We start from the raw sequence: 25,120 nt of genomic DNA, 5'->3' as shown, positions 1-25,120 counted from the left end.
TTGCAACAGTGGATCACATCGAATACAATCTATCTGTGTATCCATGTGAGCTGACAAACAGGATGACCTGTCCGATGAATTGTAACTTCTCAAGTGGCAGATTTCTATCAAGAAATGAAGTAATCCTTGATCATAAAAAGAAGCCTAATTAAAGATATCAGTGAGTACTAAACTCAAGTTATGAATGTTGACTTACTATCTCAAAGTTTACCTTTAAAATATTTTAATATGTTGTTCAGCATATGATTCAGTTTATTTTTATGCCTCTGTGCTGGCAACTGCCATGGCCAGATGCATAATATTTTTAGTTTGTCCATCTGTCCCATTGCCAGGAATGCCTTGAGGAAAGTTCTGGGATTAACTGATTATAGAATTTGGTGGTTTAAGGTCACTGTGACTTCACAAAATGCTTTTTGGTCAGGAGTTCATATACTAATTATTAAATCCCTTCAAGTCTTTAGCATTATCTGGACAGACATGGATATAAACTGCAACTTTATGCCTTTTCTGTTTTATTTGCATATCAGAGGAGATGAAGAAGGAGGGACAAAAAGAATCGCCATGTTTTGCAGGACAAAAACCTGCCAAACTTTCCTTGCACCATGAGGGGTGCTGACCCCCGGGCTGAAAATGGCTGCTTCGGAGTGGTAGCTGAAACTGTATCCAGGCCATTTGCTGTCTTGGGGCTCTATTTCCTGAGCCAGCAATGGCTTTCGCGTACATGAATAGTCGAAGGAAGGGGTTGAGGTTCACGTGGCGGATCAACAGTCGACTGTAAAATTCATTCGGTCTGTTTTGACAGCTCCAGATTCCTAGAAAGGACACTCAGGTCCCTCTTGGAATGTCATGTGAAGGTGTGGCACAAGCCAAACCATGTCATACCTCTTACGCTGTCCTTTGGGATTATCTTATCCTCCACTCTGTCTCCAGGATGTCGGGCGCAACCTCCACCCTTTAGTTTCTGGGAGGTAAACCGAAGCAAATGAAAGCAACATGTGTTGTAAATGCTTCTGCTGTTCTGCAGCTGAAAACCGGTTTGATGAGAGTCTTACCTTGGTGGGAAAATACAAAGAGTCAAAGCTTTGATACAACCAGAATTTACAAAATGTCTAATGACTAATATGTAAACATGATGTCATCATTAGATGCTACACGGGCCAGTTATAATTTGTCATACGCCACTTCCTTTGTCTCTCTGCCTTTCTCAGGATCTAGAGTAATCCACCAAAAAAATGCCCTTAAGTGACTGAGGCTTTGAAACAATCCTCTGATCTTCTTGGATGGATTCAATAACTACCTGTAAGTCAAGGATCCTTGTCATGACATCCACCATTTATTGAGTTTGGTGATGAGTTTCTGCCCCAGTGACGCCCCAGACAAGTCTGTCCAAGCATGACACACACTTATCTTGTAGCAAATCACCGCTGTGTGTCTGAAGGAAGTGAGTCAGCTGTGCACTCTCCCAGACTTGGCTCTGACACCGCTCAGTGAAGGAGGGGTCAATGAGACAGCTATATTTATTCATATTGATGGACTGCAACAGTTTTGGATGCAAGTCAATCAATTATTCGATCAATGCCTTTTACTGTAATTGCACAGTGTACAATGGAATTAGGTGTCCAAGTGGTAGTACATAACTCACAGACACATAAGTCTATATAAATTACAAATAACAAACAATAAATAGTATAAAATGTAGGTATACTGACGCATTCTTTCAGGCTGCTGAGTCTGTGAGCGCCACTATCTTAGTCTATTCAGTGGGAGCATTATTGAATTCATGTAGTAACCTCTTTGCAATTATTCCTACAAATTGTTGTGGATATGACAATCATCTAGGATGAGCATATACCAGAATGACTGAGTGGTGTATGGTGATCTCACACTGAGGGGAAGGCTAAAATAATGCAAATTAGGATAATAGTTATATTATTGGGCTGAAGAAGGAGTTTGTTAAATGAGTTGTTCCCCAACCTATGGAAAGGGCTGTGAAACCCTGAGAGACATAGGATCTACACATGACCCTTGTCACCAGTTGCACCCGTCTAACAGTTATGACCACTTGAGCCAAATCAGCAGTTTTGTGAAAAATATGCTCCAGATGATTTCTGAATTAATGAACTTGTGCTATTTATTATTTGTGCCCACCATGTTGCCCACACTGTTCCTGCCACAAGCAGGTGGACAACCAACGGGGCAAAGAGAACAACTGTCCCTGGGGGTCTGGGTCCAGGTGCCCCGTGGCCCCCACCAGCAAGTTTCCCATTTTATTTTTTCCCCCCTCCCAAATGACTGCAGCCTGCAAGTGAGAAATGTAATTTTAGTCACCAACCATAATACTATATTCTATATATATATCTCCCAAAAGGACATTTCCTCCTGATGGAGCTGTCTGTATTTTTTCCCTGTAGTAGTGGGAATTGTCCTTTAACTGCACCGCAGACCCCGCCCGCCCGGCCCTCCTCCTCTGGCAGACGCCGGAGTAGCGAAGCGGCGATTGCAGACAGTTGGGGCGACGGACAGCTGGAGAGACCTCGGGAGTGTATGAAGCCGACTGTTAACTTCAGGCTCAGTTCGCCCGCTGCGTGTAGCTCACGATGAGTACGTCGGAGTCGTTGGATCGAATGGAGCTCTGCGAGAGCCTCTTGACATGGGTACGTGTTTCAAATGGCGAAGTCCGGGGGCGCTTTATTTCGCCACCGACGGACCAGACAGCTCTCCGGCGCCGGGGCGATGCTAGCTAGCGCGCAGCGCTAACGCTAGCACGGCGAGCTAACGGGGCGGACCGGAGAGGACGGGGCTTCCTACTGGTTACGTGTGCAGGCCAGCTGTTCGCTGCCTTAGCTGCTGATGTGTTGTTTGCTAGCCGCTAGCAAAACCGCCTACCCCTGTCGGGGATTCTTTTTGTTGTTGTTGTTGTTGTTGTTGTTGTTTCTAGCTGGCGCGGTGCAATGGGCGCAATTTAGCCAGCTCAACTTTTCGAATGCTCCGTCGTTTTTCGTGACGGCGACCACCGAGATGTTAGACTGTCTCTCGGTCCTACGACCGTTTCCCTCTGGATTGAGCACATCGCGTTGCAGCGCGGCGTCTGCGCAGAGTCTGGATTCCCGTCATTGTTGTCCAGTGCATCACTACCTGTGTCGTTCCTCCTCCGTCTGGTCCACATTGCCCAATGCAAGGGAGCTCGCCTGGGTTGGAGTTCACAGCATTTCCGTACACATGTCCTGTCAAAGCAATACAACAGATCTGCCCGAATGGGGGGGGGGGGGGGGGGGCTGCAGCTTTGTGGCAAGAGCTGGGTTGATGTGAATCAAATGCTGCTGCTGCAGGGATGCTTTGTATGAGACAGTAATTGTGCATATGGAATTAACATTGATTTATTATTGTGCATGTCACACATCTCAAACAAAAATTGTGGCTGGTTTTGGGCTGAAATGGCCCTGTGATGGAAAACACAGGGCCATTACTTGGATGTGTTTACTGTACGCCGCTGGCAGAGAGGTCAGAAGTGTGCAGTGGACAACACGCGCGTGTGTTGTTGGTTACATCGAGGAGCTTTGCACAGGTGAACCGCCTCGCTTTCTGCACACAGTCACACGCGCTTCCTCGTGTGTCGTGTGACGACCCCGTGAAATCGATTCGTGGATTTCCCTTCTGCGAGACTGAGAAGCAGTCCCTTGAGATGCCAAATGTTCCATTTACGGTATGAGAACAATTGAGTCAAGCATTGAAATTGATGCCACATGTTGTGTTTTGTGCACATATCTAGGCGCATCGGCTGCGCTGGCCTTTTTGTTGGCAATGCTTTGTAGCTGGAACCACTTCATCAGGTCCCAGATGCAGATTCACTGTTTAAGTTGTATGTGGTTTGCACGTGGCACTTGTATTCTATTCTTATCATTGGAAAACTCATATAATCAAACCGGTGAGCTGGCTTCTATATCCCACTCCCTGATGTGGACATTTGGGCACCAGTGACAGTAATAATTCAGGGCAAAGTATGTTGTAGTGTTCTCTTCTCACGGATAATTTCCCTTATGTATTAAAGCAGAGCATTTTGATGTCCATTTTTTTTTCTTCATTCCTAGTCATGTGGCGCAGGCTTTTTCCACAGCTGAACTATCTCTCTTCCAAAGTTGTTTCCACATACTACTAGGTGTAGTTTTCCTTTTTTTTGTGGCTCACTCAACAGCCCTCTTAGCTCATAGCTGTGGATGATGTGATCAAAGTGATCAAACGCCTCAGGTCACATGATGCTTTGTTTCTCGATTTATTGGGTTTTTTCTATTATCAGGTGGCAGCTCGCAGACACAGTGACACGGTAAAGAGCTGACTATCCCTCCTGCTGAGAAATGTAAGCAATCTCAGACTTGTGGTCATGACAACAGGGGTTGGGCGATCTGATGATTTAATGTTGTGATTGAAATCTATCTAGTTCACTGAACAGGATTTTTATCCCAGTTTTCTACTTGTGGACAAAAATCTGCGTTCGATTGGCACTCGCCAATCGGCAGGTGTGAAGAGTAAGAGCTACTGGTTCAGCGATTGAATAGGATCATAATAAGATGACTGCGAGTTGATCCTGACGACGCGGCTTAGCCGAGACATATCTGATAGGAGTTCTAATGCTGCACTTAGAATCAGCAAAGTCTGGATAGCTGCTATTTTATTTTTCCACACTGAGGGCCATTGACCTTCAGTCCAGGAACAACTTGGAAGTTTGGTACAGTTCAGTCTTGTTGCCAAATCATCATAATAAGCAGCTTGATTCAGCTTCATTTCATTTTAGATGGATAGCCCCCAAAAATAATCTTTAAACTAGTTACCGATCAGCTGTTAGTGATCACATTTAATCAATGGCAGATTTGTTTCATCTCACTAATGTAATTACAGTTACAGTGTCTTCAAAGGTCTGTCTGATCAGCATTAAATTAAACAAGTGTGACACAATAAATATTCATTCTCAAAGTGCAATTTATGTGCCACCAGTAAAAAAAAGAAAAGAAAGAAAAACAAGCCAGCAAAAACTTGCTGTATTCACTGTCAGCTGGCAGCATATACATTGTCCTTTACACAACAAAGCCACTCACCTGCAGCGCTGCCCTGCACTTTTTCAGACACATCACATGGGCTTGTGTCTCAGTTAACGGCTTTGTGGTGCAGTGGTATGTGCCCTGCAGTTTTGTTGATGTAACAACGCAGTCGAACGTGTGCAGCTCACATGGCCACGAGAATGTATTGTTGCTTGGGTACAATAGTACAGCATGTAAACGAAGCTACTGCGCCCTGCAGAACTGTATATGTGGTCTATAAAATGCTACAGATCTATATGTTGGACGTAAATTTGCTGGTAGATTGAAGGTGACGCGACCTAACCCCTTAACTCGGGTATTTGGGTCAAGCAACCCACCTGACATCAAGAATGAGGCATATTACAAGTACGTTCTCTCAAAGGCTTTATAAGAATCTGTGGATACCCGCTGTTGACTGGCTGTCAGGTTTCTGTCAAGGCCTTTGTTGGCCGTCCGTTGTCGTTTTCATGACGGGCTGGCTCAGCCTTTATTTTCTTTCCTTCCACGTCTTTCCTGCAAAAGGAAATGATGCAGAGCGTTGCTGCGGCGGCGGGCTGTCATCGAGTGTAGAACAATAGGTCTGCATGCAACCAATTTCGACCACGATGTTCGACTTGTTTCGGTTCCTGTCAGCACAGTGCCGCGCCAGGAGAATCAGAACGCAGCCCGCTCCGAAAGAAAACGTAGCATCACAGTAAAGCACTTTTGTAACTGAATTAATGGAGTGAACACTGCGTGGGTTTTTGAAGTGCTTGTGTTTTTTTCTCCGTCCACCACTGGTAATTGACATTATGTAATCAGTGGTTTTGTTTTGGTTGTGGTTTGTGTTGGCTCTTGGCCAGTGACTGACTTCAGCCACCAGCTGCCTGACGGATACTGGGAGAAGCTACTGTACTGGTAGTTGGCTGCTTGACAATCCAGAGAGTCGAAACAGGAATGATAATATCCAGATCTTTTGAGAGTGATCGGATGTGGGAAAGTGTCGTCTGGTTGTCGAGTCGGGTCAGTTTGAAAGCTTTCATTCATAAAATTATCCAACAGCAGCTTAGGAGACTCAGGCAACTCACACAGTTCAGATTTTACAAGGTAAGAAGGTGAATTAAGCAAAATAAGGCCTTTATTCTTTAGGGCAACAATTTTACAGAAGGTTTAAAATGGGCACTTAGAATAAAGTCTTGAGAAAATTATAACCTGGCACTAAATCAAATCTTTGGATTTGATTTCAAATTGCCTAATCATGCCCACTCTTTCTCCCCTGAGGGACTGATCCTAATAAGCCCCCTGAACGTCATTAGTTGGTCATTGCAGCATGTGAAAAGGGGAAAAAAAGTTTGGAAGCTTACATTAGGAGGAGGTATTACACATTATGTCCAGTGTAAAACAACAGTCTAAAACCTTTTCATTTAGATGATCTCAATTTGCCTGTTTGCACTTTTCTCTAGTGTCACGTTGCCCTTATGTCATATGAAGCCTGTCAAAGGTCTTCTTGTTTACTATTTTTTTTTAAAGAATTCAGAGGTAATTGAATCACGCTCAGTAAATTCACTTACATAATTGTTTAAACTTGCTAAAAATAAAAACATTAGTGCAAGTCAGTAGTTGGAGATGGTGTTGTTCTTGCATCATGTTTATTTTTAAGAAAATTGTCCAAACACTGCAACAGCTTGTATTTCGATAGCCGAGGATTTAGATGGCAATGTGTAAAATGGCATATTGTATATTCACTTTTGTCTGGGCGACAGACTTTTAGCCCGGAGAAGGAGGAGATGAGAGGGCTAGAAAAAGGGGACAGAGACACGCCAAGTGTTCTAGCTGAGCTTAACTCCTCTAATAGAGCTGCTCAGTGGCCAGCAGGTAAACACTGTGGTCATACAGAGCAGCTTGCTGGTGTGAATGTGTGTGAACTAAAGCTAGTGTTATATTTCCTGCATCTATTATCATGCGATGGTCTGCGAGGGTCGGAGTGGCTCCGTGCGGATGTTCATTTCCCCTCTAACTTAGCCACGGCGCCACAAGGGCACCAACTCTGCCTGCGTACAAGTCCGCAGAGTCCAAGCGAACTAGAAAGCCGGATAATGAATGTCCGCAGATGTTTGTGTGTTTTATCCATCGCTCAGCACTCAAAAGTGTGCCTGTTTGTCGTTTAGATCCAGACATTCGGAGTGGAGGCTCCATGCAAGACGGTAGAAGACTTGACGAGTGGCGTCGTCATGGCCCAAGCTCTACAGAAAATGTAAGTTGGCATCATCGATGATGTTGCGTTTGAAAATGCAATATTTCTGACCAGTTGTGTTTTTTACAACCCAAAATCCCTTTTTGGTGGCGTGTTTTGACAAACTGAATTATATTTTAAAGGAATATACTGTCCTTGTACATGTACTACTGTACTATATTCATTGGGGCAGTGACCCAGCCCTTTCTCATTTCATTTCCTAAGCCTGCAGCTTTTGTTAACCCACAGAATTACACTGAAGAAATACTTCATGCGGTCAATCCCTATCCTTTTGTCTGTCTCCATTTTTTGTTATAGAGACATAGTGTATTTCAGTGACGCTTGGATCAGTAGAATCAAGCCAGAGGTCGGGGACAACTGGAGGTTAAAGGTAAGGATTGGACATTGAAAAGATTCATGGATTTTGTTTTATTGGACCGACTTCTTTTCCCCTGTTAGCTAGACTCTTCCTGAATGACTTAGCAGACCTATCCAAGTGGGAAGGAACAATATCTTGATGCACAAATACAAACTTACCTGTACAATTACAGTTGCATGACTGTTATACTGTGTCACCTTTTGAAATATAGTTTTATTTTTATATTGGTTGAGCATATTGAGTAATCAGTGTTTTAACATTTGTCAGTCTCAGTTGGTATCACTGGTGTTGTTATTTCTAATAATTTTGGTAAATGTCTCTCTTGTTTCAGATCAGCAATCTAAAGAAAATTTTGAAAGGCATCCTGGACTACAACCAGGAGGTAAGAACCATCCACTGCATCCACTACTTGTTTTGGTATAGTAATGCTTGGTCTGTACCTAATATTCAGACTAAATAAGCTGTTGTGTTCCTGGGAGGAAGAGGTTTCGAGTACCTTCTCCACACGTAATCCTTTGAGCACAAAACAGGCCAAGATACTCCAATTTTCATAAACATGAATGTCCTGTTTTGCTCCTGTCTAGATCTTAGGCCAGCACATTAATGACTTCATACTACCAGACGTTAGCATGATCGGAGAACACTCTGACGCAGCAGAACTTGGGAGGATGCTGCAACTTATCCTGGGCTGCGCTGTCAACTGTGAACAGAAACAAGGTGCATGTTCTATATTCTGTGTATTTGTCGGTGTGTATGATGTGGAAATGTCGATGTCACAACAGCTGCGTCAGAAACTTGTATTTACCCCATAATTGTGTCTCTTTTTCTCTAGAATACATCCAGACCATAATGATGATGGAGGAGTCAGTGCAGCATGTTGTCATGACAGCCATCCAAGAGGTAGACTCGAAAAGTATTTGCAGATGATAACTGATCAATGAGAGTAAACTGGTCAGACAAAGGGGTTTTGTGTGGAATAACAAATCTGCAGGATAAGCTGTTAATCCTTTGCGAGTGCAGTATTGACAAAATGGTCAAATTCTTCTAACCATTAACCTCTTTTTTGTTCTGTTTCTGTAGCTGATGAGTAAAGAGACTCCAGTGACGGGAGGAAATGACTCGTATGTGGATCTAGACAGACAGGTATGGAGTCCATCTTTGATCTCACCAGGGTGCATTCTGCGATCTGTTTTCTAAAAGTGGCAGCGAAATGATCTCCAAACACCTTCTTAATTCATAGCTTCACGTAGTAACAGCGTAAAGTCTTTATATTTTCTTCATGCTATCTATAAGTAAAAGAAAACCATTTGAGTTTTAATGTTATTTGCCTGGATTAAGCAATATTGAACATACACAGTCTAAAATCTTTGAATTCAAGCACATGATACTCTCCAGTATGTTCCACTAAATTTCGCAACACCAGTGTCATTATACACAAAGCACTCACTATAAAACATGATCCTGATCTCTCCTTTTACCCTCCTTCCTCCTTCTTGGCAACAGACCTGTAAAACAACTGGATCTGTGGAAAAGCTTGCTTCTGCAGAACCGCTACTACTTCTACGCCATCATTACTGTGCACAACTTCTCTTTTGTTTACAATTCTGTTTGTGTAGCCTCAGATCCAGCACGCCTGTGAGCTTGAAGAGAGAGTTTCTGTAGTCTCGTCCAAATGCACAAGAAATCCGTTTGGATTTGTGGCTTCTTTCTGTTCACAGCTGAAAAAAACTGCGGAGGAGTTGAACGATGCTTTGGCTACCAAGGAAGAGATCGCCCAACGGTGTCGTGAGCTTGACATGCAGGTTGGTTTTTATGCAGTTGTAATCCCCACGTGTTTTAATCTCCTTGACCTCTGGTTTTGTACATCAGAGCAGGGTGAGCAGTTACTCTGTCATAATGACCTAACTTGAAAGACACAACCCCCCCCAGTGGGTCTGACAAGCTGGTTATTACATTTGTGTGTGTGAATAATTATACAGTAAGATGGATAACGTTATTATTCAAAGGTACAATTTAAACTCTTGAGAGTCAGACATTATTCATTACGAACTATGATCGTTTTCATAACACAATGAAAATTGATACAGTGTAGCACACACCTCCGCTTAGGCCATCAATATATACTATAAAATTATCTTAAAAAAGAAAGAAAGAAATCAGATAATCTGCATTAAATTGAACAAACTCATAGATCTCAAAACAATAAATATGTCTGAGTTTTTACCAATACATTTTTCTCTGGGATATTGAGAATAATACCATATCTCACAACGTTAAAGAACATGAGAAAACATATTCCTGGATCTGTTCATTTAACTATCACATTCCTCTACCAAGTGTGGTGCAAAACGGTTCAATACTTTTTGTGCAATCCTGTTGCCAAAAAAAACAAACAACGGACACAGATGTTAACATAAATTCTTTGGTGGGACGTGTCGTGGAAATTTGTCTATCCTCCCCTGAGAAACTTTTAAGACGAGTCTTCTCAGGCACCAAGCAAGGTCAACCTGTCTGTGGTAAGCCACAACAATCATCGTGCAACTGAAGTCTCTCTCGAGGTGTCATAGTCGCGGGGAGATGACAACATCACCCTAAACTAAACGCAGTACAGAGACCGGGAACAGGCAGATTGTCTTGGGGCGACATACACTGACCACCTTGCTGATCTGTGTAAACGAACCAGAAATCTCCTTGATATATATTGAGCTCTTATAATAAATACTTCCGCTTAAGACATCCACGGTTTCCGTCTCCCTGAATCAGCACCCATTCCATCAATTATTCCTTTTCAGGAGGTAATGAGCGTTTGTATTATGTACAGTAATAGTATAATTTTCAGTTGCACTTCATATTTTCTGGTGACACTTTAAAAACAGCTCCCTTTTCTGCATAATTGCACCGTAATTATAATTACATGGCGTCAGAGCAACCGATGAGCTGATTTACGCGCTGCTGATGTATGATTTTCTTGTCAGATGCAGATTTTCTGTTACTTAAACAGTGATGAATTCGTAGCAGCTGATCACAGTTTGAATTATTTTAAGTGTATTTACTGCCAATGACGCAGCTCCCTCCAAAAAATGGAGCTGTTACTTAAAGCGTGACCGACTCTCCTTGTTGTTGTAAATCAGTTTCCTCTTATTACCTGACTATTTCAATACTGTGTGCCTTGCTTTAAAGGCCCTCCGTGTCCAAGAGGAGCGTGATAGACTGAGGTTAGAGTTTAATGAGCTAGAAGAGAGGGTAAATCAAAAACTTTCTTCTTTCCGTCTCTTCCCTTCCATCCATGGTGTGTGGTGTGTCCAATAGTCCTGGACTTTTTTTTTCCAGTCTGCTTGCACCAAGCATCCCCTTTGGAATCAAGATTCCCTCCGTTCTCCTTATTATGTGTGCATGTGTGTGTGTACACGTTTATACACAAAGTGTCTGTGCACATGTATGCACACACGGTCTTCTCGGGGGCACACCAGCCACAACTACAGTTTTGTGTGGGTGTGTCAGCCCTTCAGTAATAACCTCCTGTCTTTTTACCCCGTTGTGTTTCATGCATTCCCACAGCAATAGAAGGCAGCAAGAGGAAAAGCTTGAATTTTTTTAACCGAGAGGAAGAAGCAGAACTGTTGAATATGTGACAAATATGAACACATTGTATTTTATTTATATATTAGATTACCATTTTGAATTTTTTAAAGTGTACACCACTGTATGTACTGTAACTCAGTAATGCAATACTCAATACTGAGTACACACATCTTTGATGTGACATAAGCTTGTTGCAGCGACATAATTTCCACACTGGTAAAAGTTTTCCCATAGTGCTTCCACATAGCAGTGCTACTGACATTTAAATGGCATGAATTTTACACATAGGAGTGTTAAACAGAACTGAAAATTAAAATAAACAGACAAAATAGATTCTGCAAGTGTAATAAAAAAAAAACAACGGTCGGATTTTATAAGTCCTTAGTCTACCTCTAGGTCTACCAAGCATAATATACAAGCCACAAACAAAGTGATTCAGGCCTCCAGTTAAACCCAAAGTACGGTCACGCTGCTGCTCTTCTGCGTCAGACGACATTAAATAAGATCCCTCTCACTAACTCGCTTACAGTTGCTATGTAATTTGTGGAAATCACTTCATAGGCAGGTGACTGGCCCCCCAAAAGCAAGTAAAGCCCAGTGGCATTTATTTACGAGTCCCAGTATTTTGGGAAAACTTTTATTGCTTTAGGTCTTGGTAAATCCATCAACAACCAGGGATTAGAAATGGCGGTATATGATCAGTGAAAACAACAACCAGCCTCTGCTTTGCTTTGTGTGGAGTTTGATTCCCTGTCTGTCCCACTGAGAAGACAACATCAAACCATATGTAGCCCTCTCTGCTCTGTTGGTGTGTTTGGTGTGCGCTTGCTTTCTTACTGAAGTTGATGATGCAGTGATTGTGAACAACCTGAGTGCTTGAAATGAAATGTTACATCATGTGCATCTAATTAGTTTGACAGAGGACATTTTTCAAAGCGTCAGTGCCGCTCCAACCTAACTTGTTTCCCTTCTCTGCCTTTCTTCTCTCTTATCTAACAACCTTTCCATCTCTACCTCTCTACACTTTTATCATTCTTTCTTTCACGCCACCTCCTTTTTGGCTTGTCCCCTATTTTCACCTGTCCTGTTCTCTAAATCCCATCTTCTCCCCCATTCATCTATTTCTGTGTATCTCACCACTGAACCATATCTTTCTGCCCTTTTCTTCTCTCTTTTTTCTTTTCTGTTTCCTATGTTATTTCCCTTCCTTGCCCTCCTCTTCACCGCCGTTCCTCCCCCAGGTGGCAGCCCTGCAAGAGGAGAAGAGCAGCTTGCTCGCGGAAAACCAGGTCCTGATGGAGAGACTCAACCAGTCCGACTCCATAGAGGATATCAACAGCCCAGCTGGACGCAGACACCTCCAGCTGCAGACACAACTCGAGCAACTACAGGAAGAAACTTTCAGGTGTGTGAGTAACTGGATGGAAAAAGATTATGTAACACAAAGTTAGAGAGACTGCTTTACTGATGTTAATGTCACAGATCTTCAAATGTTTTTTTGGGTTTTTTTTTCCGCCAATTCATTTCAGGTTGGAGGCAGCAAAGGACGACTACCGGATCCGCTGCGAGGAGCTTGAAAAGGAACTTATAGATGTGAAGACACAGAATGAAGAGCTTGCATCACTGGCTGATGAAGCCCAGTCCCTCAAGGATGAGATGGATGTCCTCAGGTAAGTTGGGATGAAAGAACTCCCATTTAGAGCGATTGCTTAATTGAAAGTACACTACACGAACCGAGCTACAGTAAAACTTTCTGCCTCTTTTCCAATGGTAAACGCGACTGTCTGTCGTTTTCCCTTGTAGGCATTCATCAGACAAGGTGTCCAAACTGGAGGGGACCGTGGAACACTACAAGAAGAAACTGGAAGACATGGGACTTCTCAGGAGACAGGTACACAGACAACAGAAAGAATTGATCTCGCCTTACAGCACATCATTTGTCCATTGGTTTGTAGGAAACAACATTCTGTTAGAACACAACTTCTATTCCTGTCGCTATTGTTCAGAATAAGTTAATGGAGGAGAAGAACACAGTGTTAATGCAGACCAACGTCGGTTTGGAAGAAGAGCTGCGAAAGGCAAACGCTACCAAGGGTCAGCTGGAGACGTACAAGAGACAGGTACCCAACCTACAGCCCTGCGGACGTATTTTATTTATTTTTTTATTTGAAGGATAACGCCTCATCTTGAACTGTTCTCTCTCTGCGCAGGTGGTTGAACTTCAGAACAGACTGTCAGAAGAGTCTAAAAAGGCGGACAAGATGGAGTTTGAATACAAACGCGTCAAAGAGAAAGTGGACTCCCTACAAAAAGAAAAAGATGTACGTTCAATTCATAGAGTAATAAATCTAACTGTACTTTGATTCCAGATCCTGCGCTATTGCTCTTTCTGTGTCACTCACTCATACACCTTTCCCTCTGTAGCGTATGCGGACGGAGAGAGACTCACTGAAGGAGACTATAGAGGAGCTGCACTGTGTCCAGGCTCAAGAGGGACAGCTTACGCCTGGTAAAGAAATGTCTCGGTGGCTAAACCTGAGTAGTTCAACTTGGTCTCTTTTTGATGAGTCGGGTTTACACTGTGCTAACGACAACATCAACAACGCTGTCTGTTTGCCCAGGTCTCTTCCCTCTGGTCAGCAACGACAGCTCGGATTCGCTGGCTGCTGAGATCACCACCCCAGAGTTTAGGTATGACTTTTTAGGCTTCTGATGGAGTACAGATATCATTTATTGTATTCAGTAGGTCAGTTAGGTAAAGGAATGTAAAAAGCATGCCTTACATAGATAGAGATAATACAGAAAAGTATGAAAAAAAGTATATAAAACAAAACTTCTGTGGGAAAACATCCATTTGAATTGGGTTTTTTTTTTAAACACTATATTGTCGTACAAAAGACGTTTACTTCAAAAGACTTGTTTTCATGATTTTAGACCCAACTTTGCAAGTTGAATGCTGAAAGCGCATCAGTCAAGATGAAGGTTTTGCTGTGATGGGTCGACAGTTGAATCCCCTCTTGGTGTTGCTGATCTCGCCTCGTGTTTGTCTACAGTATTACTGTGGTGTTATAGCCAGATGGTTTTGAGCCTTTTCCTCCTGCTCTTTCTGCCACTTTCAGGCAGACGAGCCCTAAAAAAAAAAAAAAGAAGAGCTTTCTCTTTAGTGAGTTATGTAATAGTTGAGTGAGTTACATCAGCCTGACTGCTGCTCTCCAAGAGGGCTGGGTTTTTCTGCTGGAAGCATAGAGTGCCTGGATTTTATTTCCGAATTTTTGTGAACCTAGAAAAATGTAGATCTTCCAAAAGCAGCTTATGAAAAAAAAGTTACTTGAGTGAAAGCAATCCGGACTATTTGTTACACTTAAGTGGTAGAGTAACAACAATCTGGTATGTCTTGAGGTTAAGTTGTATCCTGCAATCGTTGGAAGATCAGAGTAAGATGTGGCATTTAGTGTTGTTTCTTGTGAGAGAAGAACAGAGTGAAATTCAAAATTGCTAACTGGTAAACTTGCTGATTCATGCTCATTTATGTCTCTTGGTCAACAGTGAGTGTGAAAACCTGTAGGCCTTTAAAAACAGCATCTGGAATTCATTTTGGCCACAGCCAGAAAAAACAGCTGGAAACACAGTTACACTCTCCGACTGCAGTGTAGCAATAAGAACTCCGCCAGCAGAAATCCTGTCACATTTAATCAAATGTATTATTATTAGTTGGTTTTTTACCCAAAAAGCTACACTGGAACTTCTTCTCAACTCTGCCTCCCTTCTTCTTTAGCCCAACTTTAACAAGCAAGCAGCTGTTAGTGTGTGTTTAAACATTTAGAAAGTTGGAAAGGAGTCAGCAGCCACACCCTAAAAAAAACAAAACATGACTCAAGCAACACTGCGTGTGCCCAGTGCTATCAAAAATGATCCAACGTGATTTGCCGAGCAGATGGGCTGATTCTTATTTTTCTGATGCAAAGAAAATCCAATGGGGCAGTCAATGGGCAGATGAAATCGGATGCACACAGAAAAGAACATCACTGCTCTGTGAAAGCCATGACCTATAACCTATAAGTACAATGAATTAGCTGCAACTTTTGCAACTTTACTTCTTGATTTTAGCATATTTTACTACCTTTCACTTCACTAATGTAAAGACCCAGATGCTGCACACTGCTGAAAGGAAACAAATGTACTAAAGAATAATGCAGTATTGTAAATTGGATATAAGAACAGAAAAAAACTTGTGTAAACACACAGTTTTATCATTATTTCAAGGTACTGCATCATCAGTCAGTTTTACTGGATTACAGCAGCATTACCAGACCGATCCAGCGGATCAGTTGCATAATTCTGTTTGCATACGAGGTGTATGTAGAATTACGTTTGCCAAAGTGCTAACATAAATTACCACCTGACTCAATATTGACTGGGGCTTACTCAAATATGATCCTGTAACAAAATAAAGGTATTTCAAGATTTTGTTCCTCTTTCTAATATGTATTGGATATGGGTTCTTCATGTAGTAATCTGGAACAGTTTTGATGGATACATACAGACCTTTTTTTGTCTTTATCCACTCTAATATGATTTCAGAATGAATTTTACAAAGAGGTATTGATACAGGTATTGTGTAGGGCTGCAGGGTATTTGTGTGTATCAGGTGTTATCTGTGTTATTTGTGCTATTTGAAAGGAATTAATTCCCCTGTGTGTGATTCTTATTGTATTTTGTTTTATTTTTTTGACAGAGAACATTTGATCCGTCTCCAGCATGAGAACAAGATGCTGAAGCTGGCTCAGGAGGGATCAGACAATGAGAAGATTGCTCTGCTGCAGAGTCTGCTGGAGGATGCCAGCAGAAGAAAGAATGAACTGGAGACAGAGAACAGGTCAGCTACGAGCACAGCAACATGCAGATTAGCAGCGTGAACGGCAAAAGAAAAGAGGCTTAAAGGTTCAGAGCATTTGTCAAGTGAAAGATACTGCTACTACTGCATTTGATCTCAAAATCTCCTTGACAATCTCTTGGCTTGCTTGTGTAGTTTTGACTGTCGGGAGATGATTTCCCTTCGGTGGAACGTGGATCGATCTCACCATTTATTTAGCTTTTCATTGTCTGTACTAGAAGTACAGTTTGACCCATTAGCCAGAAGCCTCCCTCTGAGACTCTGTTGTCAGACTCGTCTTTTGTGGCCTTTTATCAAGGTTAATCAATCAGCGCCTGATGGAGGAACAGAGTCAGGTCGAGGAGCTGCAGAAGACCGTTCAAGAACAGGGCTCCCAGGCCGATGATGTAAGTAATAAAGTGCTTGTTGTGTTTGTGAAGAGAACTGATACCAGATACCACAGAAAACCAAATACTCATCATACCACAACTTCTAAATAAAGATGGTCCAAGACACTGCAGTACACACACTCAATTGTTTCTCAGGCCAGTGTGCACTTTTGATTTGCTTTTGTTATTACTAACTTCTTTACATTAACAATTTCTAACACTCATTGTATCCATGCTGTTTTTTTCCTTGTGTCCTTGTATAAAGATTCTATGTTGTAGCATTAGAAAAATTAGCGTTGTTCATATTAACATTTAATTTGTCTCTCATCTGTGATCCTAAACACAAAAAATGGGAAAATTGCCTTCTTCCCTGTCATTGTCTCCCCCTAACCAGTTTCTCGTAGGGAACTACTGGTATTTAGGACGAGGAGGTTTGGAGCATCTCCCGACGAGGCTCATGTGTGAGAGAGAGCTTTAATGTTTGTGTTTATCACAATCGTTACGTGTCTTTACTACATAATTAACCTTAATCAAAAACTTTTTTGGGGGGTCTTTTGCGGGGGTTTCCGGTTTCCTGTGCTGTCAGCCTGTGTAGATTTGGCATCCGATCAATCACTCTTGCTTTAACTATCTGTCTTTTCACTCAAGATAAAGAGATCCCTGTATTTTCAGTGTTTTACAGATGGAGTCCAGTTTAAAAAAACAAGAACACAATAAGCAGAGAATCTAAAAACCTCTAAAACAGACTCCTGGCTCTCCTGGTAAAACCATCCACTTTTGGCAGGGCTGTGATTAAATACATTTTTTCAATTGTTTTTCTCCAAATAATGCTTCTGTCAGACTATAGTAAGTATATCTTTGTGATTCCTGACAAGCTGCCTCTTTTAAACTTAGCTCTTTCATGACTAGACATGTGTGCCAAATGCCAAATGTGCCACAACTCAGAATGTAATAAATTTACACAATTTGAAAACTTTGCAAAATCTATTGCCAATCGTGTTTTAAATATATAGCCAATTTTTGAATATTATCTGCTGATAAGATTTCTACTTTAATGGCCATAATTATATTTATATAAAAAGTTTTTGTATTTATTGCACTGAGTTGCTGCACACACACGTTTTCTCCCAAGCCAAGTGTCTAGAGTCTGCAGCTGCACTTTTCCTGTTAGCAGTAGAACAGCATTTTGAATCAGTCCCCAATCAGACACTACATGTAGATCTTTCTCTCCTTGTAGAAACCCACCTCGCTTTGTTCCTCGATGCTGTTGCCTTCTAGTTTAGAGTCTGGGCATGGAAACTTCTCTCCAGTACTCTGCAGATTTCACCTTTCACATAAACTTGCTGCACAATATTTCAGAGACTACAAGGATGGTGATATAGGATCAGAAAAAAAAAAATCTAATTGTGAATATTCTTTATGATTATCCTAGTCGTGTTATCACACACACTGTCTGTATTACGTCTCCTTTGATTCCTAACTTGAAAATGTCAGATCTTTGATACAATATAATTCCATTATGATAATCTTTTCCAAATATTAGTGACTCAACACTTCCCTCTGTTGGATACCTTGGGAAATTAACAACATTTTTTAACCATGGACCAGACGGACACTGTGCTTAACTTATCTAAACTATGTAAAGGTGTTCATGGTTTATTTATGTTGCAGTGATGCTGCTGTGCATATTGTCTAGGTTTCCAATCCCATTAACTTTTGGACGATGTTCATTATGCTATGTAACAACATAAATTATCAAAACCGAACGATTTCTGGGACTAGTATCATAAAAAATAAAAGATGAGCAACAGTAGCTGAAGTTCGCTGCAGGTTCTGAATTAATCCAACAGAGAGGCAGTTTAATGATCCTGGTTTGTTTAGGCTACAAGATATAATTAACTGAATTTTCATTTTGTATTTTTTTAGTCCTCCATTCTGAAGAAGAAATACGAGGAGCACATGTAAGTGATCTACTCAGACACAGAACTGTGGATGTTTTACTTTAGGTTTATTTAAAATTGTCCTTTTTATTTAATTCCAGTGTCCTTGTTATTTAATTTTTGAAATGCTTAATGTGTAATATTTGTTCCTTTCATCAGGGAGAAAGTTCGAGAATTGAACAACGAGTTATTGAAGAAAAACACCGCCATCGACGAAATGGAGCCAAAATTCAGCGCCAGCAGTGAGTTTGTTGCCTGTTGAATCCTCTCGTAATCTCGCTTACTTTCATCCTCTCTCGCTTTCTATTCCTGTCATTGTTAAAATCTGAAATTATCTAAGATGTGATGTGACGTCGCTATACAGATATGACGATCACGGCAATAAATGTATTATTCAATTATCTTGTGTTTGTTCCCTCTCAGCCCAACGAGTGGATGAACTGGAAGAGGCCTTGAAAAAGAAAGATGAAGACATGAAGCAGATGGAAGAGAGATATAAGAAATACCTGGAAAAAGCCAAGAGCGTGAGTATATTTTTGCTCAATAGAAATGTCTTTTGCACGCTGTACTGTAACTGTAGGGATACTCGCCGTAGCAGTAAGTCAACAAGAAAATTGTGTGATTGTGATTTGAATATTTCAACTCCAGGTGATCCGGACTCTGGACCCTAAGCAGAACCAGGGTTCAGGTCCAGAGGTCCAGGCCCTGAAGAACCAGCTGCAGGAGAAGGAGAGGATGTTACACTCACTGGAGGTAATCACTCAGAGGAGTTGGATGATCTGGCACAGAAATGTCTTAGCAGCTTGTAGATCAATGGTGTTAACAAGAACAACACTTTAGAGAAGCTATGATACCGATTCCGATACCTGGACTTACGACACGATAACAGAAAATTGCCATTTTATCTGGGGAAAATTACTATACTTTAAAGATGTGGTATCCGATTAAGTTCTCAGCGATGCCTGACATTTCCAGCAGGTAGTGGAACATCTCTCTGACTAATACATCAAGTATTTGGACAACGTGGCTAAAAAGAGATAGGGTTAGGGTTAGGGTTAAGTTCTTGTGTCTTTTTTCCCCCTTCAAACAGAAAGAGATGGACAAGACGAAGAGCCAGAGAGATTACGAGGAGAAACTGATTGTGTCGGCCTGGTACAATATGGTAAGAAGGAGTTTTACACGGCCAGAAACTGTGACAACAGTCCTTTTCAGTTGTGACATACACTCGTGTAGAGCTGGTTACATCCCAGGCAATACAGTCACAATATACAAAAATCATTGAGATAGTTTAAAACACTGAAGAATAGACATTACTGTCGGGAAAATGATTGTAATGTCAGCTCAGACATTGATAGACAGAACACTTTACACTACTATTATGTCACATATGGAATTGCATGTTTTCCGGCCTAAGTTTTACACTTTAAAAACTCTAATACACAGTAAATACCCCCTTTTTTTAGGTGTCGGCTCACAATAAGAACTCATTAGGCATTTTGACCACTAGAGGGCAGCATAGACTGTTCTATGAATGAACTGTTTTTTTTTTTCATGCATCACAGTTGGACTGATTATTGATAATTCTCTGGTCAGTCTCTCACTCTGTGTTGAGCCTCTGTATATTTGTTGTTTCTACGCCGATAGTGACCATTATTTCGACTTCTTCTTTCCGCAGGGCATGTCTCTGCAGAAGAAGGCGGCTGAAGACCGACTTGCCAACACCGGCTCGGGTCAGTCCTTCCTGGCCCGGCAGAGACAAGCAACCAGCACACGCCGCTCCTACCCCGGCCACGTCCAGCCAGCTACCGCCAGGTAGAGGCAAACAGGGCAGAAAACATAACTGCGACAAAGCTACCTTACGAATCCGCAGAACTCACACACAGTAGACGTGCCCTCTTTGAGGCACACTATTCCCTTTCATTCTGCCTATTGATTATCCCTTTTCCCCCCCACTTCTTCTTGATCAGATCCATGAGGTAGAGATGCCAGGCAAGACTACCCCAAATCTGGCACCACTCTTTTTCCTGACTAAGCATATTTTACTCTTGACTCCTATGATGCAAGGCTTCTACCTTTTTATTCAATCCCCTCAGCATATTTAACACGGTCTGACTAATCACGCCGAAACAACCTCTTCTTCCTCCCTTTCAACCGCTGACCTTCCTCAACCTGCGCTCTGAGGCAAACCTTTGACGGACAGGTAGTCTGGACCCCAGGACCTGGAAGGCTCGCATCCTCTTGACAAGCGTCCTGTCATTTTTCCTTTAGAGGAGCCGCTCTACCTGTTCATGCAGTATTTATGCACATCACTACCTGTGAGAACGTTGGAGGTTCATCTTGGGTTTTTTTGACGGGGGACAGATTTTTCTGTCCATCTGTTTTAACAGCTAACAGCGATTTGCAGTGTCATGTGTCAATGTTTGATTTGTTTTATTCGTTTGAAGATATTTTCAGAGGGTTTCTCCCTTGCTTTGTCATTGTGTTGGAGAGCAACAGCGAGATGTATAGTGACCACGTGCAGATGTTAAAATTGTTTGCTAATTGGTCTGAATGATTTCATGGTTTTCATGACTACATGGTTTGAAAAAAAACAAAACACAGATGGGCTTGTAACACTGCAGCAATAATTGTGGAAGGAAATTTTTCTCCCGAGGGGAAAAAAAGAAAACTCTGTGTGCTACATATTGGTGTGCTTTGTTTTTGTAAAGGATTTCTTATGGAGCCACTGTCGAACAAAGCATGCGATGCTTTAGTTTACATGGTTTTAGCTTCACCAGCATTTACCAGGTTGTCTCAGACAACACTTCGTGTGCCATCCCGTTTCATTTAAGTGACTGTTGCATTCAGTCAACATTGTCCTTGATGCTCTCTAGGCTTCCCCCCTAATACATAGGAAGAAATGTGTTGGAAGGAGAATCTAGTCGTGAGGAACAGTAGTTCCTGAATTTTAGATGCCCGCACTGTCCGGTTGAAACTGGATTTAGTTTGTAGATCACCCTTAATAACAATAAGTCAACAAAAGGAAGGTTTTTATTCCATACTCCAAAGCGGACGAACTTTCCATATCATTTTAGAATCATTTGATTTCTATTGCAATAGAAAACCTTGTTGCAACTGTTCCTATCCCTTTCTTTAACCTGCCTGCTCTCAAGGCACATACTGAACGATCTCTTGTTAACACAATAGAAGACCTGTAGAAGCACTGAAATGATCTGTTCATTTTCTGTATCAGGGCCAGAACTTTCCAGGACCCCGCCCTGTCATCTGACCTTCATCTCTCTCTCTCTCTCTCTCTCGTTTAACAGCAATGTCACTGCATGACTGGTACACGACTGATCTGGCCGAGCCGGGTGTGGCCGGGCTAGGCCCGAGGCGCTCGATGCATGAACTACCTGCCTTGCCCAACTGTTTGCATGACTTTGCGTTGGCTCGAGCCTGCAAATAACCAGCGCACCCAGCAGCAGCAGCAGCATGAGCACTAACAAACCTCTGCAGTGTCATGCATTGTAACCCTCCAGACACGCCTGAGGAGGGATGTGGTCGGATAAAGAGAAGCCTAACCCCTCCTTCCCTCAGTTAATCTCCTCCCACACCCTTTCCCCAGCTCCTTCCTCCTCGTGTTCCCCCTGTTCTTTGTTACACTCTCCATCTACCTTCCCTCTACTTACACCTCATGGACACGTGCTGCTTGCGCTTCCACACACTGCATCAATAGTCTGTTACTATTCAACCGACAGTACGTCGCCATCACCAAGGACGGGCGGGATATCGCAGTGTAGTCTGTTGATCAACCATTTGATTTAATGGGCCTTTTTTCTGCGGTGCCTGTGCGTAACTTGACACTGCTTCAGGATACCTCAATGACACGTCTCCACATATCTGTTTTTGATTTACATGGTTGGTGAACAGTCGGCTTCAGTAAAAGAGAAAGATTTGAGAGGTGTTGCCTGCCGATTAGTCTGCATAACGGAGAAGAGAAGCCAGCTCCCCTTTTAAAAAAAGAGTGTTATCTTCTGCGGTGGTTCTGACCAGCCTCTCCTCGACGTGTTGCCAGACGGCATCTTTGAAAGTGCTTCTACCACCAGTGTTATAGTGAGTACAACAAAACGTGGACTAAAGGAGGGCTCATGGGGCATTACTGGTTTGCCCTCTAGGCCTTTGGACAGTTTGCAGTCGGAGCATAGGATGAAAAAATGTGTTTTAAATTAATAACATTGTTTCAGATCTGCTTTTATGCACGGAAAAGCCCCCATTAAGCCCACTCGCAATTTTTATGTAGCATTATTTTAATGTCAGTGTAGCGTCTGTTTCTCCATAAAATTCAAATTGAATACACACACATATATCATTGCTGCCATTTGTCTACTATATACAAATTTCACAGAAACATCAGACTATTAAAACATCTGAAACTGTACATTAGCTTACGCAGGCTAATGTAGAGAACATTCATTTAGTCGGATCGAAAAGGGCAAATCGGTTTAAAGAAGTCGGAGAGGGGCAAATTCTAAAGGAAGAGGTTCACTGCTTAAACACGCAGCAAAAAACATATAAAATAATATCAGTAGCGGAGGAACTTACTGTAAAATAACGGTCTTATTTAAATGTTATTTTCAGAGCTTAATATTGACAAGTGGGTGAGAGAGAGAGACTCAGAATAGACCTGGACCTGAGGATATATGCATGTTACAGGCATAAATGCATATGTTTATTTCAACGAGAGAGATGGTTGAACACTCCCAATTTAGCGCCTTTGATTGGAATATGATATAAAAAAAAAGACCAGTGTTGTTGTGTTAGTTGAAAAGAGGAAAAAGAATTGTCTGAGATGGGCTTGAATCTCACCCGCATGATAAATTTCTAGATTTGTGTTGTATAGATGAAGTAGGTTTAATGAGGGCTTTCTCTGTTTTTAACCCATTTTACTCATCGTTATATCCTGCAAGTGTTGATTCATTCATTCTGTGCATTTTTATCTCAATTGCTTATTTATTATTTTTGTTTGTTACATTTGTTTTTATTAGGAGTATTATCATATCACCACTTCAAACTGTTACGATGGCATCAAAATACTGTCAAATACTTTGTCTTATGCAACAAAAAGTGGGAGAAAGGCTTGTTGTAGTGCAGCGTTCGTCTCCGTCTTACGAGAAACGACACGCCGGTGTCGGCTCAGATCAAGTGATGAACGACGCAAGGTAATATTTACCTCTGGTCGTTTCAGGAAGAGAAGTTTCTTAGGGAATGACTGTGCTGGGAAACTTGTCATGTTTGATAATGAATGTGTCCTCGTCAACAAATCAAGCACATTTAACATTTATTATTCACTGAATTATTGGTGGATCTACTGTGACCCTATAAATGATCATGTTGTCAAGTGTTTTAAGTGGCAGCGACAAAGATCGGGGGGCCCAGTTGTGGGTGGGGGCGGGGGCTTATTAGCTAATGTGGATGCAGATGTGTAAACGCATGAAAATTCTGTTAGCATTATGTTTGGACAAGGGCTAATCAGATTTCGTATTGGGGCATCAAACAATTTTTTTTCTTCCCAGAAGTGGATTATGAAGTTACATTTTCAGTATAAGTGAATTTGTGAATGAACGAGATGATGTTTTTTGGGGGGGTTTTTTGTCTAATTCTCTGTGTTTTGTGAACCACTTGCCATTAACATCTGCAGTATGAGCTGTACGTTACATTACACAGAACTCTTGACCGTCCATCCCCACAAGTCATTGGTTTGGTGAGGAAATCTGTACATAATGGAACAAATCTACTGTGTGGTTGACCTGTTGAAATCTGTATCGGGGATGGTGGGGGGAACGTTTTGTTGTTGTTGTTGTTGTTATTCGATATCTCCCTGAAGAGAAATCAGATTGTGGCATCCCCCCTGTTATCCACCCTCAAATTAGCCACTGTATTTTTGTTGCCCTTGTGTCTTGTGTGTATATTCTTAATATTACCTTGATGCAAAAAATGAGATCAGTCGTATAACCTGATGAACTAATATCAACTAGTTTGGCTCATTTTTTTTATGAATGCCAATTTCTTCTCCGCAGAGGAGAAGGACACAATGATACTTTAATGTTCTCCTCAAAATATAATATAAAATCCATCCTTATTCAGATTTGAGAACAAAAAAAAAGAGAGAAGATTGCCGTATTACTTAACATGCCTAAGCTAGAAACGAGTACCCAGTATTTCCGAGTGTTACTTGGCTGCTAACTGCGCCGCGGGCCAGTCAACAAGTGAATGATGGAGGTGAAAAGTGAGGCTGTCAACAGGTCAGAATCTTACCACAATGATTGCAGTGTTTGCTGTATTTGTTTTTTTTTTTTACTCATTGGAAAACCTCTCTTTACATACTGAAGTAGCAAATGTACCTTCCACTTGCCAAGTTTTATATTGCTCTTATACAAACATACTATGTACATACTTAATGTGACGGTGGCCGACAAAGTGTCTGGCCATTCGAGGATGGATGGGAAAATAACTTGCGTCTAAGGTAGATGGATTTCATATTGCATCTGTCCGACGAGGACCTATTGATGTGCTTCCTACACTGCAAAACTTGGAAATGACATTGTAAATAAAGCTTGTATAAAACAGGCTGCTCGTGTGTTTTCCGTATAACATCATGACCGATATGAAAGACATAAATTTTTCTCATGATATC

The 25,120-nt window shown here is 41.7% G+C and overlaps 1 protein-coding gene across 4 annotated transcripts; it reads left to right on the top strand.

Moving 5' to 3' along the window:
- Nucleotides 1–2,465: 2,465 nt before the first annotated feature.
- hook3 (hook microtubule-tethering protein 3) lies at nucleotides 2,466–25,116 on the top strand. 4 transcript variants are annotated; one of them, XM_035607752.2, is made up of 24 exons: nucleotides 2,466–2,654; nucleotides 7,220–7,305; nucleotides 7,603–7,675; nucleotides 7,995–8,045; nucleotides 8,248–8,380; nucleotides 8,496–8,563; nucleotides 8,744–8,806; nucleotides 9,382–9,465; nucleotides 12,487–12,650; nucleotides 12,775–12,915; nucleotides 13,049–13,136; nucleotides 13,252–13,365; nucleotides 13,456–13,566; nucleotides 13,670–13,754; nucleotides 13,867–13,936; nucleotides 15,981–16,121; nucleotides 16,438–16,525; nucleotides 18,434–18,468; nucleotides 18,607–18,689; nucleotides 18,871–18,971; nucleotides 19,096–19,200; nucleotides 19,538–19,609; nucleotides 20,123–20,259; nucleotides 21,753–25,116. In XM_035607752.2, the coding sequence occupies exons 1-24, from the start codon at nucleotides 2,598–2,600 to the stop codon at nucleotides 21,766–21,768; spliced, it is 2,166 nt and encodes a 721-aa protein (XP_035463645.1). In that variant the 5' UTR covers nucleotides 2,466–2,597; the 3' UTR covers nucleotides 21,769–25,116. The 4 variants fall into 4 exon arrangements, 3 of the variants coding, with proteins under 3 accessions (XP_035463645.1, XP_035463646.1, XP_035463647.1); XM_035607753.2 differs by having other exon boundaries at nucleotides 20,415–25,116; XM_035607754.2 differs by having other exon boundaries at nucleotides 20,123–25,116.
- The last annotated feature ends 4 nt before the right edge of the window (nucleotides 25,117–25,120 follow it).

The sequence above is a fragment of the Scophthalmus maximus genome, chromosome 20, assembly GCF_022379125.1.
Source record: "Scophthalmus maximus strain ysfricsl-2021 chromosome 20, ASM2237912v1, whole genome shotgun sequence".
NCBI classification, from domain to species: domain Eukaryota; kingdom Metazoa; phylum Chordata; class Actinopteri; order Pleuronectiformes; family Scophthalmidae; genus Scophthalmus; species Scophthalmus maximus.
This window is presented reverse-complemented; position numbering and strand designations above follow the sequence as displayed.

Bases quoted from the DNA above. Each gene is read 5' to 3' on its own strand.
- hook3 (XM_035607752.2), top strand. From the start codon at position 2,598: ATGAGTACGTCGGAGTCGTTGGATCGAATGGAGCTCTGCGAGAGCCTC. The intron at 16,122-16,437 runs GTCAGCTACGAG...CCTTTTATCAAG, and splicing joins GAACTGGAGACAGAGAACAG to GTTAATCAATCAGCGCCTGA. The intron at 19,201-19,537 runs GTAATCACTCAG...CCCTTCAAACAG, and splicing joins GGATGTTACACTCACTGGAG to AAAGAGATGGACAAGACGAA.